The 20,144-nt window shown below is 40.8% G+C and overlaps 1 protein-coding gene across 1 annotated transcript in view; it reads left to right on the top strand.

Moving 5' to 3' along the window:
• MST1R (macrophage stimulating 1 receptor) overlaps positions 1-20,144 on the top strand; it is a 62,255-nt gene that overhangs the window by 30,888 nt on the left and 11,223 nt on the right. Inside the window, exons 7-15 of the mRNA XM_081935279.1 lie at positions 5,417-5,591; positions 6,040-6,185; positions 8,139-8,300; positions 9,071-9,164; positions 12,766-12,993; positions 14,031-14,177; positions 16,484-16,640; positions 17,397-17,489; positions 18,953-19,153. Of these exons, the coding sequence (XP_081791405.1) occupies positions 5,417-5,591; positions 6,040-6,185; positions 8,139-8,300; positions 9,071-9,164; positions 12,766-12,993; positions 14,031-14,177; positions 16,484-16,640; positions 17,397-17,489; positions 18,953-19,153 (1,403 nt within the window). The remainder of the gene's footprint in view (positions 1-5,416; positions 5,592-6,039; positions 6,186-8,138; positions 8,301-9,070; positions 9,165-12,765; positions 12,994-14,030; positions 14,178-16,483; positions 16,641-17,396; positions 17,490-18,952; positions 19,154-20,144) is intronic.

Here is a 20,144-nt window from a genome sequence, read left to right as displayed (position 1 = left end):
TGAAATCCTGAATGCACAAAGGGGGCAAGCCTTGACATACAAAGATAAGGAGATAACCATTCTGAAACAGATCCCCAAGAAAGTGAGGGAGAAAAGAAAATTTTATTCGCAATTGGTGAATAAACTATACCAGAAGGGGGTGTGGTTTCGATGGTTACTGGCTGAAGGTATGCTAATATTCTGGGAGGAGACAAGAGTTAGAATTAATACACCCATAGAGGCGCAGGCCTTTATGGAAAAAAATTAACTACTCCTAGAAAAACCAGAAGACACTTCAGTAGATGTACAAGACACGGGAGGGGCCAGAGCACTGCCAACTGGGGGAGATGGGGCGACATCAAGAAAGCTCAGATCACACAAATAAGTAAGAAAATCCACGTGATATAAACTGACCGAAATTACCAATTGAATTTACCACACTGACTATATGCTATTATGTAATATTTGAATTCTATGCAAATGTATACTATGAGTTTGGAGGGGGGTGTGCACCTATACCGCATTTCACGGCTGCCAAAATTTGTAACCTTTCCCATACCTTTTCCCTTTGTAAAATATTAAAAAACCAATAAAACTTTGCTAGTGTGAATCTAAATCCTTTGCTGTGAAAATTTATTTCCAACTTTTAGAAATTTTCAACTGAAAGGTGCCTAATGTCATTTAATCTCTAAAGCTAAATGGATCTACAGCTTGTTAAGTTTTTGAAGATAAATATTTTTGGCAATTCCAAACATACTTTTCAGATTCATACTCTTTGTGACATCAAACAGTCTAACATTTGCAGGACATCAATCAAACGTTCTCAGCCAACCTCATGGTTTCTTGAGCATACAAAAATACATATACAGTACATTCACATTATTGATACTGCCACAAGAATTCCTTATCTGATAGGGGTCCTTGGACAAATATCTCTTAGTACTTACCTCGAACTGAGAGTAACATGAAATAGGAGAGTCATGTTGGCATAGATATTGTCCAGATTAACAAAATCTATGTGAGATTTTGAGGAACCAGGGCAATTTGATAATAATCGGGCTCCTGAAACAAACCATACCTAGTTGAGGCAAGAGAATCAATGGAATTAATGGAATGCTAGTACAAAGCAGACCTAATGAGAGGAGAGATATGAAATGCATGAGAGAACTATGGAATGTCATTATCAGTCTCTCTATTATAGAGCACAGCTGCTGATATGTTTGTTTGTTTGTTTATTTGGATTTATATGCCGCCCTTCTCCGAAAGGACTCAGGGCGGCGTACAACATTAAAAAAACACACATCCCAAAAGTTAAAAAAAAAATTAAATACATATCCAAAAAAACAAACCGAATTTAAAAGACAATACATTTAAAATAAGTTAAAATTAACAGGCCAGGCCGGCTTGCTGGAAAAGCCAACTTTTTAGGGCGCGTCGGAAGGACCGGAGGTCAGGGATTATGTGAAGCTCCGGGGGCAGCTCATTCCAGAGGGAAGGCGCTCCCACAGAGAAGGCTTTCCCCCTGGGGGTCACCAGCCGACACTGTCTGGCCGACCGCACCCTGAGGAGGCCAACTCTGTGGGATCGTACTGGATGGTGGGAGGCTACTGGTGGCAGTAGGTGGTCTCGCAGGTACCCTGGGCCTACGCCATGGAGCGCTTTAAAGGTCATAATTAATACCTTGAATCGCACCTGGAAAACAACCGGCAACCAGTGCAGGCCGCCTAAAAGGGGTGTAACATGGGAGCACCTAGGTACCCCCATGACAACCCGCGCGGCCGCATTCTGGACCAGCTGAAGCCTCCGGGTGCTCTTCAAGGGCAGCCCCATGTAGAGAGCATTGCAGTAGTCCAGGCGAGAAAGGCATAGGGTCATGGACCCCAGCCATCCCATTATGTTATTTAATAGGGTATTTTCTCCTAGACTGCATTATTTTAGACTGATGTTGTCCAAAGCATCTATTACTTTTGGTACTATCCTTGCTTTCTTTTTCCACAGTCATTCTGTTTCTGTTTGCAGGTCTTAGTATTTTGTGATTTTTCTCCAATTTTTTTGTTTTCTATTCTTCTGTCTCCACGCATTGCAACATCTACTATCTAGACTTTTTTGTCTTTCTTATCAATACTAGATCTGGGGTGTTGCTACATCTGAGGTGTTATGTGGCAGATACTCCTCTGTTTGAATGCTAAAATCCCAGAGCACTTTTGCTTCTTGATTTTCTATTACTTTGTCTGCTTTGTGGTCTCACAAATTCTATTATTCCTTACTTTCCAGCATTTATTTATCAGCTTCATTCCAGAAGATCAAACTGTCTTCATTTAGATCTATTACAGCTTTATTTTTTCTTAGTTTCACAGAAAACTTCCCTCCCTTCCTTTTTTCCTTCCTTCCTTCCTTCCTTCCTTCCTTCCTTCCTTCCTTCCTTCCTTCCTTCCTTCCTTTTTGAATTGTAAAAGGAGATCATCATAATCTCCCGCTACAATTCAAATCACAATATCCATAAACCAGGGCTGTCACCAGATAGGCCCATAAATATTCAGCTGCACTATATGTTATGGCTTTGGACAGTCAAGGGTTTTTGATATAGACTAAGTTACCAGCTCTTATCATGCCCATGTCATATGCAGAATCCCCTGCTAATCATAAAGACAGTACTGGTCAGTTTTGACACATTTTGGACAGAATGCTGCAAGTGCAGCCACAACTCAGTTTTACTCCAGGTGTGCTCATCTTATGCTGTACAAGCTAGCATCTCCACCGTATCTTATGCTGTACAAGCTAGCATCTCCACACTACTGCTTAGAACCCATCAACTAGGAGGCATATGCTGTGCACTGACACACGGGTGCAAAGAAGAGACTTCTTAGGGGTTTCTTACAGGGTTTTTTAAATCAAATGTTAAGGGGGGTGGGGGGGTTGATTCGGATGGCTCAGACAGGCTGAGTCTGCCAGGACACAGGCCAGAGCTAACTAATGGGTGCGGGTCGGGAGTGCTGGGAAGGGTTGGGATTCCGGGGGAGACATTAAGCCATTCCATTGGGGGGGGGGGGTTTCCACCATCTCTACTGTTTGTGGGAAGGGCAGATATGGTGGGCGCCAAGGGCCAAATTATGTTCAGGGGATGCAGGTTCGCTGTTTAAGAGCGATCGAGCATTCTGACCCTCATCGCCCTTCTCGCACCCCCGGGTGCTCGGGATCACGGGACCCTGGTGTCCAGCTGGGGTCGTTTAATACCAGGTCCATGGTACATAAGGCTCCCCTCATTTACGACCTCATACAAGAGGGTAGAGCGGACTTGACGTGCATTACGGAGACCTGGTTGGGCCATGAGGGGGTGTTCCCCTTAGTGAATTATGCCCACCAGGCTTCCGGGCATTTCACCAGCCAAGAGCCCGGGGTAGGGGCGGGGTAGTGGTGGCAGTGGTTATTAGGGAAAGTCTCAGATCTCAGGAGGTCACTGTGCCTCAGATAGGCAGGTGTGAGTCCCTTTTTGTGAAATGGGGCCTTGGAGTTCAGGTGGGCCTTTTTGTTACGTACCTGTCTCCCTGCTACGTTTCATCGGCCCTGCTGGAGCTGCTAAATGTGTTAGCCAGATTGGCAGATGATTTCCCCAGGCTTATGGTCCTGGGGGATTTCAATCTGCCTTCCATTGGCGAGACATCCAAGTCAGCTCAGGAGTTCATGGCTTCCATGATGGCTAGGGACCTAACTCAGCTAATTCAAGACCCCACCCATAACAGGGGACACACGCTCGACCTGATTTTTGTCTCTGGGCAGTGGATGAATGATCTAGATTTAGGGGATATTTCTATTCAACCCTTGTCATGGTCTGATCATTTCCTCATCAGGCTTGACTTCCATACTGCTACCCCTCGCCGCAGGGAGGCGGAACCGACCAGATGGTTCCGCCCCAGGCACCTGATGGACCCTGAAAGGTCCCTGATGGAGCTTGGGACTTTTCCTGAATCCCTTGCTCACAGCTCGACCGAAGCCCTAGTGGAAGCTTGGGATAGGGCAGCCACTGGGGCCTTGGATCGCATTGTGCCTTTGCAGCTTCTGACCTGGTGTCGATCCCGGGTAGCTCCCTGATTTACCAAGGAGCTCCGGGAGATGAAACACCAGAAAAGATGCCTAGAGAGTGGTTGGAGGGCCAGTCAGTCCAAATCTGATCGAACACTAGTAATAATTCATATTAAATCCTACTTAGTGGCGATAAAAGCGGCAAAATGGAAACAGAATGACTGTGGAAAAAGAAAGCAAGGATAGTACCAAAAGTAATAGATGCTTTGGACAACATCAGTCTAAAATAATGCAGTCTAGGAGAAAATACCCTATAACATAATGGGATGGCTGGGGTCCATGACCCTATGCCTTTCTCGCCTGGACTACTGCAATGCTCTCTACATGGGGCTGCCCTTGAAGAGCACCCGGAGGCTTCAGCTGGTCCAGAATGCGGCCGCGCGGGTTGTCATGGGGGTACCTAGGTGCTCCCATGTTACACCCCTTTTAGGGGGCTTGCACTGGTTGCCGGTTATTTTCCGGGTGCAATTCAAGGTATTAATTTTGACCTTTAAAGCGCTCCATGGCTTAGGCCCAGGGTACCTGCGAGACCACCTACTGCCACCAGTAGCCTCCCACCGTCCAGTACGATCCCACAGAGTTGGCCTCCTCAAGGTGCCATCGGCAGACAGTATCAGCTAGCGACCCCCAGGGGGAGAGCCTTCTCTGTGGGAGCGCCTTCCCTCTGGAATGAGCTGCCCCCGGAGCTTCGCATAATCCCCGACCTCCGGTCCTTCCGACGCACCCTAAAAAGTTGGCTTTTCCAGCAAGCCGGCCTGGCCTGAACAGAATAAAATAAATGATTAATTTAATTGTTAATTTTAATCTAATTTTTAAAATTTTATTGTTAATATTAATTGGGTTTGTTTTTGGATACTTTATTTAAACTCCTTTCTAACTTTTGTAATATGTGGGTTTTTTTAATGTTGTACGCCACCCTGAGTCCTTTGGGAGAAGGGCAGCATATAAATCCAATAAACAAACAAACAAACAAACTTGAGTTTTCTTCTTGCTCAACCTACATTTGGACACATCACATTAAACTGGATTCCTACCCCCACCTTCCCCTAATGCTATCCATCCCTGCAGTATGGCTTCAATGTTCTGTGAAGTTGTTCCTTTCCACAACAGTCAAATGGTACATACCTGGTACCAGCTAGGAATGGAACGAGGTGACTTTTCTACGATTTCTACTACCTGATCAGAGCACATCATTCCAAAGTTAGTAATCTTAGGCTAAGCTGAAGGTTAGTTACTAATTAATAGAACGCGATTTATGAAAAGGTTATTATTGCTTGCTGCTGAAGAATCCTTAGATTGTAGTAGGTTATCATAATCAGTATTTTCTTGTCCTTTCTTCCTACTACCTGCTTTCCAGATATAGCCAAGTGCCAAAGTGGAAGGATTTTGCTGAAGTTCTTGTCTGCATTTTGTCACCAACGGGAATCGAGAAGATCATGGAGCCACAACCAATTAATCTGACCATTATAGAGAATGCAACAAGCCCATTTTATATCACTGGCTCCTCAATCATCAGTGGTTTTACATTTATGGTGAGTTTAATATAGTTACTCCTTGAGCATCTGCTAAGTTTCTTACAATAAATTGCCATTGATGTAATAAATACTTTCTGATAAGCACTGACATCCAGCAATAGATAGTGTTAAGCTCTGTAGCAGATGTAGATACAGATCAAGGAGAAAAATATATATATGGAATTTCTGGCATCAACATTTTAAGCTATCTTTCCCATAATGCCTGTTAGGCTGGGAATGGTGGGTGTTGGCATTGCAGAATGTCTGGGTTTATCTATAATTTTATCCAAAATGCTCAAACTATAACTTCTTGGCTGTAAACCATAATTGGACATATGAAGAAGATTGTTCTGTGAGTATTAGGTATATTCAATGGTTTTACTAATAATATTGTAATCAGTTAAATATTTGGTTACATCAAAGCAATGAGCACTGTGTTACTTTTTGTTCTATTCACCATCAACAGCTGCCAAAAATAACTTCCATTCACCCTGCCTACGGCCCAATGGCTGGAGGAACAGAGATCTTTATCAGAGGACAAAACCTTTTTGTGGGAGGCACAAGGAAAGTGATGATTAATAATCTAGATTGCCCTGTGGACAGTGAGAAAAGGTATGACAAACAGAGTGCTTTCTTCTTGCTTCAGTGTATAAAAACAGGATTGAAAGGCTATGAGACATTAGGTGCAAAGGAATGACTTATAAAAGCTGCAGCCATAATTTTGAATTGTAATAGATTTAAAAACCCAACTGATAGGTATGACATCTTTTTGCGAAGATTCTGGGCCTAGCAATTTCTTCTTGGCAATTCACTGTGCCATTCAAGGTTAGAAACATTTGGGCTCTTCATGGTTAAGGCATCCATACTTGAGCTGGGGGTGGGGTTGAGAGAATGGACCAACATTAGATGGTCCCAGGAAGTACATAAAAGAATCTTTACTCACATCTAATGTTTACCCTGGATTCTTGCAACCCAGGTATGAAAACCCTAATCAAGACATTGTCTATGCTGGGTTGTGGTAATAGTGATCAGGATTCTTTACTCTCTAAACTGCATTTATATTATCCCAAGAAAGAAAATAGTTAAAGTACATTGCTGCATTTTTTGAATACCTAAATGTGGACAGTATTTAACTTTGAAATATCTTTAAAATTATCTAGCATCTAATGATGGAATAGTATGCTCTTTTCTGAATTTTTATATTTATAATATAATGACTGCTCCGACATTTCTCATTCTTTCCAAATAAGTCATAGTCTCAGTTTCTGGTAGGAAAGCAAGTGAATTGCACAGTATTTGTTGTAATGAGGAAGTAATCATTCATACCAATTAGCCACCAACTATTACTCAGAATGTTTCATACAACCGGGGTTGTGCGGGGGGGGGGGGGGCCTTAATTTAGCCAAGAAGAAGAAATGAAAAACTAGATCCATGGAGCTGAAACAAGATACAGAAAACAAAACTGAAATTAAAACTTATCCAAGTACTGGTGTCATTATTATACTAGCAAAGCCAGGAGCCCAAATGACAGGCATCCCAGATCTTATAAGATTTCATCACACTGTATTCTAAGAACACAGTGAACATTCTAGTTTTGGGGGATGTCGGGAAGGCACAGATCAATTCATTCTTTCATAAATGCTTGCCTAGGCTAATTGTGGGAAAAACAGTAGCAGTAGCTTCTCAAAGGTACAAAAACCAAGTATATTTACATATAGATATTATCTTATCAAGGACACAGATACAGATACCCTGTAAATTATCTCTCCATGTTATTGCAATATTGTGACTCTTCCTTTTCTATAATCATGGGGAAGTCTGGATGAGTTTATCCTTGAATGAATCCAGAACAACTGGAGAATGATGGCATACATTTCAGAGTTTCCTTTGGATACCAAGATACCATTATATATACTAAAGAATGTGGGTCTTGCTACTGTCATGAAGATGATAATCTGACTTTGCATTCATAAGAGGCGAGAAGAAGGCAGCTTTGTAAGGCATGCCTCTTTATGCAGGCTTAACAATTACCACAGCTTTCTAAGCTCTATGCTGCTCCCAAAGTTTATTGGGTAATATCCCCTAATACTGTTACACTATTTAGATAGAAATATGTAGAGTACTTCCTACATGAGATGGTATCATAGGACAAGACAAGGTCACCAGTATCCATAACCTGGTACTGAACCCTCGAATCTCTACAGTCTTCGTCAGATAGCAAATACCATTAAACTTATTCAGCTAATTTTAATTTTTTTCCCTCTTTACATATAGAAATATCTCTGAAACGATGAACCAGTGGATGGGTTGTCTAGTACATTCTTAAAGTTGACAATGTAGAATGACATTCTCTAACACAGGGCCTCCAGAATGTATATTAGAAGAGTCACTCTCAGAATCCCCAACTGGATGGTTTTAAAGCTGCTTTTGCTGGGAATTCTGGACTGGCAGCCTCAGGGCATGTGGAAAGGGGTTTTCTGGAAAAGTCTGATGCAGAGGAAATGGCTAAAAGATCTGTTGGTAAGGAGAGTTCCTGTCATGCTTTTTTTTCCCCCTTCTCCCTAGCCAGAGAGAGGAGGCCATAATTTGTACCACCCCACCTTCAAGCAACTTGACCAATGCATCTGTGTTTCTGATAATAGATGAAGAGCCATTTCTTTCTCCTCAGCATTTCTGGTATCGAGAAGACCCCCAGATATATGATATTACTCCGAACTGCAGTTATGAGTGAGTCTCCTTTTTCTTCTGCACCCAGATTTCCGAAGGGCTGTCCCACTCTTCCCATATACCTATAAAAGATATTTTTTAAAAGGGTGTATATTTGGGGAACTTGCATACAAAAAATCATAGTGGGATGTACAAACTTATATTTAAAAACATACATTGAGAAGGTTTATATGAGTTAAAAAGGCCACCTGTATCATAAATGTATATTGCAGAATGTGCAAAACTCTCACATATCAGGAAATTTAATCAATAAATCCAGATGTTTATTATGGATTATTTTTTAAAATATCCACAAAAATAACCTTTACTTAATTACTTCCTTTGAATATTAAATTGTTTTCTGCTGAGTTGCATATCCTTTCTTTTTCTTGTGTCTCCATGTCTTAATATTTGGTGAATCATGTGGCGCTCTGTTTATTTAAGTTTCTAGTTTCCTGAACCTTTAAAATTGCAGTTTTGTAAACATTTATGGATCATAATAATTGATAAGATTTGACTGCAGCTGTCTCATTCAATGGAATTAAGAAGAGTTTTCCCAGCAGCTCCATCCTTCGTACCGAAGCAATTTCCAGTGAATTCAGTTAGGAATGCATCCGGTTTTAGCAAGGTGGTTAGCTTCTGACTGGCCTTGTGCAGGCCTGTTGTTAGGAACTACATTACAGTTTCTCATGGATAATGTTCATATCTGAATCCTTCACTGACATGCAGCTGCAGAGCTCTTAGAATGTAACACCTTTGCTCTTGTGTCACCTCCTTCCAATTCCTTGCAGGGGCTCCAATATCTACATTTATGGTGCCAATTTGGATTCAGTGTATAACATGAGGCTGCAATTTGAGTCTGCAGGAGTACAAAGCAAAGCTAAAGTGAGTATTTTCAGAAGAGAGAAAAAGTGAAAGAGAATTGTAGATATTTATTCATGAAGACTTTAGCTATTTACTCAAAAGGGACTCCCTGTGGATTTCATGGCAAATTGCCTGAATAAATGTGCTGCTTTGGGTATGCATTGCATATAAAAACTACTATGAGAAGCTAGCATTCTGCATAGCATTCAAGACTTTCTTCACCTTAGTCATTATTACATTTTCTGGAAGTAAAGAATTCCCTTAGTGTGGAAAAGCTAGGAAATGGCTTAGTAGGCTATTTCTTTAGGAACTTGGCCCAGACTCCAGAGATTAATTGGTGAAGAATTTGTACTCGTGTGCCTACAAAGTTATAATATACATAGGGAGAAAATCAATCTTGACCAATCTTTCTCAACCCCAACAACTGTAAGATATGGGCCAATTCACAGAATTCTCCAGCCAGTATGGCTAGAGTCCTAGTTGACCATTCTAATCCAGTTTGATATTAGAATGGTATGAAAGAGCAATGATGAAAGCAAGCTTTGCTCCATGTCATCTCCCTTGCCATTTTCTTTCTCCTTTGGGTGCATAGACACCCTGCACAATGAAGAATCCTAACCAGTGGTGGGTTCCGGATCCCGTTGCAACCGGTACAGTGCAACGGGGCCCGGCATCCCCCACATGCACGTGAGCAGCACTTGCGCACAGCGCTCACATGTGTCCTTACCTCCACGACGCCTCCGTGATGTTCCAGCTGCTCGGCGGAGCATCGCGCAAGCGCTGTACGTTCTGTGCATGTGCGTGGTAGTGCTAAAGAGCTTAAATACAGGTAAGGAGCTCGGGCGGGTGGGTGGGCCCTTTGGAGCACCGTACCGGAATGAAACCCGGTGCTCCCAGCAGGCACCGGTATGCCCGAGCTCCTTACCTGTATTTGAGCTCTTTGGCACTTCCACGCCCAGAGCGTACAGTCTGCAACCCACCACTGATCCTGTCTCAAAACAAGAGAGGAGCTAGAGAAGTTGAATATGATTCCACTTGCAGAGACTTGTTCTCCAGCTAATGCAAGATGCGAAGTTTGCACAGCTGTTCTCCTCACTTACTCTGAACCATCTAGAGTTCAAGATGTGCAGAGATATCAGTAATTTCACTCAGAAACTGATTAGGAAAAGAGCAAGTTGTTCAAGAAAATGTTTTCCTCTAGCTTTGAGTACATGTTTGTATATGTGTCAAGGTACAAGATAAAGGCGATCCTTAAATAATTTTTAAGGACTTGGAGGCTGTCTTGCTGTACCTGACATCTCATGTATAGATGATGTTTGGTTTTATCTTTAACATTTCTTTTAAAAGTTCTTCAATTTTACTACAATTATTTTGTCACTTCTCTTTTTTATTACTTTCCCCCCATCTGTGCTTAGTTTGATTCCATCTTTATTTTCATTTTTGTAACTGCTTCTAAAATTCTTTTTACTTCATGTGAATTAACTTTTATTCTACTCATTATAAAATGATTGACCTCTTTCTGTAGAATTGGAAAGTGTGATTAATCTGTTCAACGGAGAACAAACTCACTGGATATTGTTGAAACATTCTTTGTGTTACATTACAAATCTTCTGGTATAGGAGAAAAGAATGAAATAGCTTTGTGCTATAAAATCCCACTATTACTTGGCTGTTTCAAACACTTTGATGGACAATGCTTCTTTCTAATTCTGTAATTCTACAATTATATGTGCAATATACCTGCGCCTCCAATCCTCCCATTCTATGACTCTGTGGTTCATACTTAAATTCAGAAGAGAATTTCACAGTTGAAGAGAAGAGACATTGAAGAAAATATTCTCTAAAAAGGTTAAAATTATTTCCACTCATTATATGAGGTACAAAATCCATACCACAGATTTCAAAAGAATTACACATCCCAGAAGTTAGCAAAGTACAAGATACTATTAAAAAGAGTGCATCTCATTCTTATAAGCTGATATTTATATATTAAATCAATTTGTATACATTGTAAATACTATTTTTTCTTTACAATAACCAGTATCAAATAATCTAAATAATTAGGGTTTCCATCATTGTATAGGAAAGATGTAAATAGTTCTCCTCCACTGAAGTCTCCTTTCTTCAGAGACTGGATGGTGATTTGTCAGAGATGGATTAGTGAATACCTCACTGAATAGGAGCTGGATTAAATGTCCTTTTAGGTCTCTTCCTGCTTGGTGATTCTATAAGACTAAGTAGCAACGATAAATTTGAATGAAATATCAGGCTTATTTTTTCTCTCTTGGCAAATTTAAATTATGGTTTTAATTGCCTCCTTTCAATCCTTTAAACTTGCCAGTATAATTAAACAACTGCTTCAAGGATGGCAGCAAACTCAGTCAGCCAAAAGGAAAGTGGAAAGGATATTGTATGTCCCACAATTTTCCTTTAATCTAGAGCAGTGGTGGGCAACCTTTTTTTTCAACTGAGCCAAATCTCGCCAAAACCACGATTGAAATTTATTTTGAGAGCCACATTTTTAAAACCGAAAATACATAGTATGGTACACTGTTTTTAGTTTCAATAAACTCTGGCATTTGAAGCACGCAAGTCTTAAAGCTGTCAAGTTATAAGATCCTTGCACCCCTAACCCTTTAGAAAAAAAAAAACCCAGGGGTCTTCAAACCTGACAGCTTGAAGACTTGTGGACTTCAACTCCCAGAATTCTGAGAATTGAAGTCCACCAAGGGCATCAATCATATTAGCCCAGGGATCTGCAAAATTGGCTCTTAAGACTGGTGGACTTCAATTCCCAGAATTCTGAGAATTGAAGTCCACCAGTCTTAAAACAGCCAACTTTGCAGACCCCTGTGTTAGCCCAAAGCCTGGTGCTGGGCCTTGCTCCCCCATTGGTGGAGCCCCAAGAAGCGAGGAGGGAGAAAAAGAGACGGAGGCCAAGGAGCTTCCCCCCCCCCCCCAGCAAAAATCTAACCGGGGAGCCGGGCAGTAGCAAACTAGCCAATCATGCGAGGAAAGCGAGGTCTGACCGGGTGGGCAGCGAAACTCCAGGGCTCTCTGTTCTAATTCCCCGTGAAAACTGTTGCCTCTGAAGCGTTTGCTCTACTGTTTGAACCTTTAACGGAGAAACGGAGCTCCGTTTCTTTTTCTGCCTCCTCGCTTCTCGTCCCCGCCCGACTTCAGGATACTCCCTAATCATTGTGGGTCGAAAAGAAAAAAGGGAAAGGGGCGCTTGTTTTGAAGTGCCCAAGAGGAGGGAGGGGAGCGGGCGCTTCAAAACAAGCGCCCCTTTCCCTTTTTTCTTTTCGATCCACAATGATTAGGGAGGATAATAATTCGGCACACAGAAGAGCCGCATTAAAATGTGTAAAGAGCCGCTTGTGGCTCGCGAGCCGCGGCTTGCCGACCACTGATCTAGAGGATGTATGTGCTGCCATTTTTCACATTCAGATTTATTCTCAAGTTCTGAACGCCTTCCTATAGCAGTTCTTTTATGGTCTTTTTTTTCCGTTTTGTATATGTTTATTCAGACAATTGAACTCCTGCATGAGCTGGTATATTGACATGTATTAATTTGATGGAACGAAGCCAGGTGAAAGTGTTCTGATTTCTGTCATTTCAGATCTGTGAAAGGCCACTGTCCACAGATAGGTTGGTGTGTCAAAGTCCTGATTATCCATCTGAAAACAAAGTGGGAAATATTTACGGGAACCTGAGTGTCTTGATGGATGGAGTTCTGGGGCAGAAGACATTTCGTATCCGCTTCCACCCTACGCCAGTCATTAATCCCTTTCCCTCTGAAGATCACGTATATGTACTCCCACAAGGAGAAGACAAGATTGAGATCACTGTAAGTACGGGACTTCCCTATCCAAGAAATTTAGCAAGGAAGGCTCTGCAGCCTTAGGAGAATAAGAGCCAATTCAAATCTGTTAAACTGGTCTGGGATGTATGTACCTTTGTCCACTTGAATGGTTCACTTGCATGAATATTGTAGCATCAGTAACTTGGCCTATGCTGGTTAAGTCACTTAAATGTTCTTTTGCATGAATATTAAAGTTTCTGCTCATGCATGCTGTTTCAGAGCCAATAATCCTCTCTAGTATTTCATGGTTGACATATGCATGCTTTCATGTAAGTATCTATTAACTAAACTTCAAGTCAATTCACAGTGTAGAAACTGGCACATAAATACTCTCTCTCTCTCTCTCTTTCTCTCTCTCTCTCTCTCTCTCTCTCTCTCTCTCTCTCTCTCTCTCTCTCATATATATATATGAAAATAATATATAAATAAATATATATATTAGAACTCAGCATCTTTCAAAAATTACTTGGAAGAGATACTCCAGGCTTGGATTAGCAGAACATCCCTGACTTTTCAGATTGTGTGTGTGTGTGTGTGTAAGCCTGAAAAAAAGGTGCTGCTGCTTTAAGCACATTAATTAAACTTTAATGAGACAGTCTGAAAAAGATTGATTTAGGCTGCTTTAGAGAAGACAGAGGGACTCTGAGATCAGAAACATTTCTTTTTGTTCATTTTTGAGGCCTGCACAGCCCTAATGTACATAGTTGACTATGTTCTTTAACTAATTAAAGAAAATGTGAAAAAAAACTGTAGTTTATAGTCCTCCAAAGGCTGGATATTAAGGGGAAATAATTGTGACAAAATGCCTCATTTACTAAACAAGCAAATGGGGGCAGGGAGTTAAGGTACTTTGAGAATTTACAACACCAGTTATTTCTTTTGGATTAAGAAATGTGCATGTGCAATTCAGTGCAGGATTATTTGGGACACTTGGTGGAACTGAGATATAAATCCAGTAGAAAATTCTAATGAGCAGGATTGATCCTTGGCCATAATCAAGTATTTTACATTTCTCTGCACAGCATAAGGGACTGGATGCTCTGGCAGGCTGCATGAACATTTCTGTGTCAGTGGCTGGTGCAGATTGCTACGACAGTATAAAGAAGAATCAGGTGACCTGCCGAATACCCAACCACCTGAACATCCCTGGGAATGGTTTGCCAGTACAGGTAGAGAGAAAAAATCTTTGTAGTCGGAACGAATGTTATGACTTGATTTCTCCCTTTGAACCTCAGCCTCTCCCTTCTCAGTCTGTCCTGCCTAACTGCGTGTATTCTTATCCATTTATCCAACAGCTGCAAAACTCATGGACAATCAGGCATGCTAGAAACTATCAAAGATAGTATTTCCACACAGTTTCTTTGCAGCCCACTTGCATCTGTTTCATTTTATATAAGTTTTTAATTGAAACTGAAAATTACAAAGGTGAAAAACTAATACAAACTAAGGAGAAACAAAAAATCAAAGAAAAAGTGCCAAGAGGGAAAGAAGGCAGGAAGCGGGAAAAGAGAAAAATTATATATATATATATATATATATATATATATATATATATATAAAATTAGAGAGAAAGAAATAACTTCCCCCTTCCTCAAGATAAGTATAAACATTTTTAATAGCTGAACACCTTCTCTAATATTTGAACCAAAACTCTCTTCATCCCATATTTTATCTTTTATCTATTGCTAAATATAAACTTTATTTTTAAAAAAAATTTAATCAGCAAAAGTCAATTAAAAGCTATGAGAAAGAACAATAGATATATTTTAACTTTAAACAAGTAAGTCAATTTCATAATTCTTTCCTGTACTTTGCATGATAGATTTGTTATTTTCTCTAAAATGTATCCAAATCATTCTTCCTCTTATTTGTGTGTCCCTTTTATCTATTTAAACCTCAGCCAGTTTCATTTGTTAGTCTTGTATAACATCTTTGTCAATATCATTCTTTTATCCTGTCAATTTTAAACCCATATCAAAAGCATTCTGATTTCTTTTAATATATATAAATATATATAAAAGATATATAATCTTTTATCTCTTCTTCTAAGCCCATTTTTACTGTATCAGACAATCTATTGAATAGGTTCTGGCCACACCATACTGTTGCCAAATATCCTTAAATTCTTCCAGAGCTAAAATATTTTTCTCTGTTCTGTATTAGTGGAAACTCTGCTTTAATTATTATCTAATTCTTTCTCATTGTCTCTAGTAACCAGTCCTCAAGGTCTTACTGTATTTTTATTTCATCCGGAACATTTCCCAGGAAGCAATTTCTTACACTTAAACCTGGATCTTAATATATTGTAATAGGGTTTTAAACAAGCAACAAGAAATATTCTTTGTCTGTTTAAAATCTTCCAAATCAACCTTCTAATCACCCTTTTGCTGCTTATTTCCAAATATTTTTTTCTTTTAAGTTTTAAAAAAATTACATAAATCTTCTTTTGCTGTGGATTGGAGAAAAAATCCAATGTAATAAAATTTGTCCTTCTGAAAATTCTTAGTGTCCAAAAACCAATGTAAAAGCCAATTCCAATAGAAATGATTAAGAATGAAAATGGGCTGCAACCACAGCTTGGCCAAAACTGTTTTTCCCGATTTTCAGAGCACTAAAATCTGCTGGAGACCACTTGTTTACAGTCCCATCACAAGGAGCAATTCTTAGGAGTCTTCTGAGCAATCCCAAATCTTCTCTCCTCTGGAGAAGCATTCCTTCTAGCATTGATGATGTTACCTAGTTTGGTAATGAAACGTCTAATGAAACCACTAAGCTCAGAGAGCACCAAGAACCCCAGAGGGACTCAGAGAGTTGGTTCCTTCACTGGCTCCACTTTTTAATAGTTTGCGTACTCAGGATCAGATTGATTTTGACCATTAAGGCATTTTTTTAAAGGGTTCATTACTTATGTACACACCAAATGCACATTTTGATGGCAGAATATTGGGAAAAGTTCCTGACTTCCTTTGACATTGATGCTTAGATGCGTTTAGATGCAGAAAATGTTTTTCCAGCCTGGATTTGCTAAAGATCCCTACAGTCCTTTTCTACATTCAATTTACTTTGTATCCTTAACATTCCCAAGCAATGTGAATTTAGACAGATGCAAGTCAGGAGACGATATCCTGAAAATCTCCAAAGAGTACTGAAACCTTTGGTTACACAATCAGTTCCAGTTCTCTGGCTTTCTGCACACACTGAAAAATAGCAACAGTGCTCATATGTTCCTCGCCTCATTACCCACCTCCCAGATTGCCTAGCTGGAAAGCCAATTTAACTTTTTCTGGCGTAATCTATGCTGGCATGGTGTTTCCTCCTCTCAGATAATTGCCATAGGCTATCTCTGGGAGGCATGTGTATGGGGGACATCTCCCCCAAGCCACCATTTTTTCACATGTGTATATATATAAATATATCTCCTCAGATTCTGCTATTGGTTGGTGCTAATAATCACATGTCTTTTTTTTTCTTGTAGATCTGTGTGAATGGAAAATGCAAAGACTTAGGATCTGTGGTTTCAATCTCCCAGATCTCTCCCCTTGCTGTTGTATTGGGAGTTCTTGTAGGCATTCTGCTCCTTTCCTGTTTGGTGTTTCTAGCATTGAAATATATTCAACGGAAGAAGAAGGCAGGTAACTGCAACTTTCTTATGATACTTTCTGGCTAGAAAAGCACTATCGGTGGAGATGTTTGTTTATTCCATATAAATTCTTCACAGTCATAGCAGTACCCGGGTGCGTTGTTTTCCAGGTGCGATTCAAGGTATTAATTATGACCTTTAAAGCGCTCCATGGCTTAGGCCCAGGGTACCTGGGAGACCACCTATTGCCACCAGTAGCCTCCCACCGTCCAGTACGATCGCACAGAGTTGGCCTCCTCAGGGTGCCGTCGGCCAGACAGTGTCGGCTGGTGACCCCCAGGGGGAGAACCTTCTCTGTGGGAGCGCCTTCCCTCTGGAATGAGCTGCCCCCGGACCTTCGCATAATCCCTGACCTCCAGTCCTTCCGACGCGCCCTAAAAAGTTGGCTTTTCAAGCAAGCCGGCCTGGCTTGTTAATTTTAACTTATTTTAAATGTATTGTCTTTAAATTCGGTTTGTTTTTTGGATATGGATTTAATTTTTTTCCAACTTTTGGGATGTTTTTTTTTTTTAATGTTGTACGCCGCCCTGAGTCCTTTTGGAAAAGGGCGGCATATAAATCCAAACAAACAAACAAACAGTACCCGCTTGCATTTAATTTTGACACTTTGTCAGAGAACGGGCATGTAGCAAATATGCCTTAATCACTGGATTCACAAAGTGAATAAGGAAAGAGTGGATAATGGACCAACTCTAGAATAGTGAGGAGATGAATGTTGCTGGATAGACTTTTTGTTTTCTTCTTGCAGGAACTGAGAATTTAGAAAGGCTGTCCAGCCTCAACAGGGGCTCAATCGGAATTCCTCTTCTTCCTTCTAATACTGGATATGTGGCTTCTTCTGGTAAGAATTCATGACTTAGAACTAGTATTTTAGAGCCAATGAGACAGAACATCTTGCTAGCCACCACTCCGATATGTTGATAAACAAATGTGTTTGGTTGGGAGGTTTTATTATTATTATTATTATTTCTTTTTTCCCCAGGGCTGACATGTTTCCCTAAAAGAAATAATTCCTTCTAAATATTTCTGTAAATAAAAATACATTGCTCAAGAACTACATAGGTTAATGCCCTTCTGATACTAAAACACTGCCCTCATTCTTCCAGTTACTTTGATGGGAGGAACCTGCAATATTTCATTACAATGCGAAGATACTATATTGAGGGTGAGGGCTTCTTCTCCAAGATTGTGGGTTGGTTTCTGAATGTTTCATTACCAGGTTAGGTAACATTTTCAGTGGAGTTTAGGGGAAGTCAGTATCAGTGTTCTTCTGTTTAGGGGAAGTCAGTGTCAACAACCAATTTTACACGGGGCAAACATCATGTCAATTAAAAACCGGGATCCACGAACACCGGCCGTCAGTCAAACACCACAATCCCAAATTCTTAATCTCTACCCACACTGATACCAAACAACAGCAGTTCGACTGGAGCAACACAAAAATCATTGGCCATGCTACCCTCCGCCACACTCATGAGTTCATCGAAGGCTGGCACTCTATAAGCAATTCCATCAATGGATACATTGCCCTACAACCAACCTATGAACCCCTCAGAATCCAAATTAACCGCACAGCCAACCGGAGACGGGAACGGCCCTCAACCAACTCACGCAATTCCCCCACCACCATAAATTCACCTCCCAATGACCCTGCCCTGGTGTAATCTCCTTATCACAGGACCCATCACAAGACTCACTGATGGCTCACAGCTGACCCTCACTTGACACACCCACACCTGAAGCCCTTATAAACAGAGGAACACTGACCCTGACATCCCCTAAACTCTGCTGGAGATGTTACCTAGCCTGGTAATGAAACATTCAGAAACCAACTCACAAGCTCGGAGAACAAACCCTCACCCTCATCCTACACCCGAGCTACAGATATTCGCCACTATTGCAGATACCAATCTTGCCAAAGATTCAGAAAAGGGAAAAATGTAAGACGGACAATGAAGGAACTTTGCTTACCATCTTATTTTATTTTAGAATGGCACATCCACTATTAAACTCCCTACAGAAAGGAGGGACAAGTGCTATATTATGTCATGCTCTCAGAGATGGGGGCGGTTTCTATTTTATTTATATGATATAACAGTTTGGAACTTGTCAGATACGTACTGACTTCTGAATTCCCAAGAGAGGGTTTGGGCCCCTTAGTAAAATCAGTGACTGTGTACACCTGGTGTACACCTTCGCTCAAACAGAGCGAAACTGCCCATGTACTGCCTTCTGGTGGTCAAGATAAATAAAAATTATATTTAATAACCTATCCATCTTCTCTTTATGGTATTTCTCTGGTAGAGACTGCAAACAGAGGCTCTTCTGGAGTGCGATTTGGAAGCGCCTCCTACACAGGCAGCAGTGACGGTTCTGCTATGCCTTTCCTGCGAGTGCCTTCGTACTCCATTAACAATTTTCGGCCAGAATTGTTGGAAGAAGTGAAAGATGTCCTCATTCCAGAGAAGCAGCTGATTTTGCACAAGGATCAGATCATTGGGAAAGGCAAGCATCATGTAAACTGTGCCTATCAGCAATCATACACAAAGCTGTTGTTTTCTACCGTCTGTGTTGGAAGAATGCTACGTTCTCCCTGGCCAGATGTTTCTTTGATTGTATCCTGTTGCTCTTCATTAGTGTCTTTGCCAGATGTTTCTTTGATTGTTTCCTGTTGCTCTTCATTAGTGTCTGAGCCTCTTTGAGCCAATTGGGCAGGACCGTATTCTTCCCTGCTAAAGCAGGAAAGCAGCGAGAAGAGAGGATTGCCATTGTCACAAGGAATAAGTAGCATTTGAAGGTCAAGTAAAAACAAAGAAGCTAAGTAGTGTGCAGGCATGCTATTCAGAGCAGGTTAGGAATATGTCTTTCCCATAGTACAAGGTACTTCTTAAGAACTCTAGGATAGTCATTCACATGACTTCTCCAGTACAGTTTTGAGATGTCTTAAATCTAAAAACTGCTCATTTAAAGGGACAGCTTATTTTATTTTATCTGTATATTTTGTGTGATAGCCCTTTATCCAAGACGCTCAGGAAAAAAATATGTTTGGGGGTTCTTGCCCCCACTTAAAGCGCAACCCAGGTATCTACAATCCAAATTGTCAGCTGGGATGAAAATCTCTGCTAAAACTATAAAGCCATTTCTTAGTTCTTCTGTGATGAATGGAAGAATCCTGTGATGATGGTTTACTTTCCTACCATTGGTGGATTCTTCCTGCTTTGCTGCCTTTCCCTCTTTCCTGACATCATCAGCCAATGGGAAGAATCCGCACATCAGAATATGTTATGGAGGGTGAGGTGGGAATTGATCTCTGTCATTTTCCCCATATGAAGGCAAAAGTTAATGTTTACAGGATTTATAATTGCATAAATGCTCAGAACTCCCTCCCCTCCCCAAGAATGACACACTAAAAAAAAACCACCCAGCTAGTCATGGGGGATGAGCACTTCCCCCAAACTTTCCTAGAGCTCGTGTGCAGTTTCTGACTTGATGGAGT

Source organism: Natrix helvetica, assembly GCF_964273705.1.
Source record: "Natrix helvetica genome assembly, chromosome: 1".
Lineage (NCBI taxonomy): Eukaryota > Metazoa > Chordata > Lepidosauria > Squamata > Natricidae > Natrix > Natrix helvetica.
This window is presented reverse-complemented; position numbering and strand designations above follow the sequence as displayed.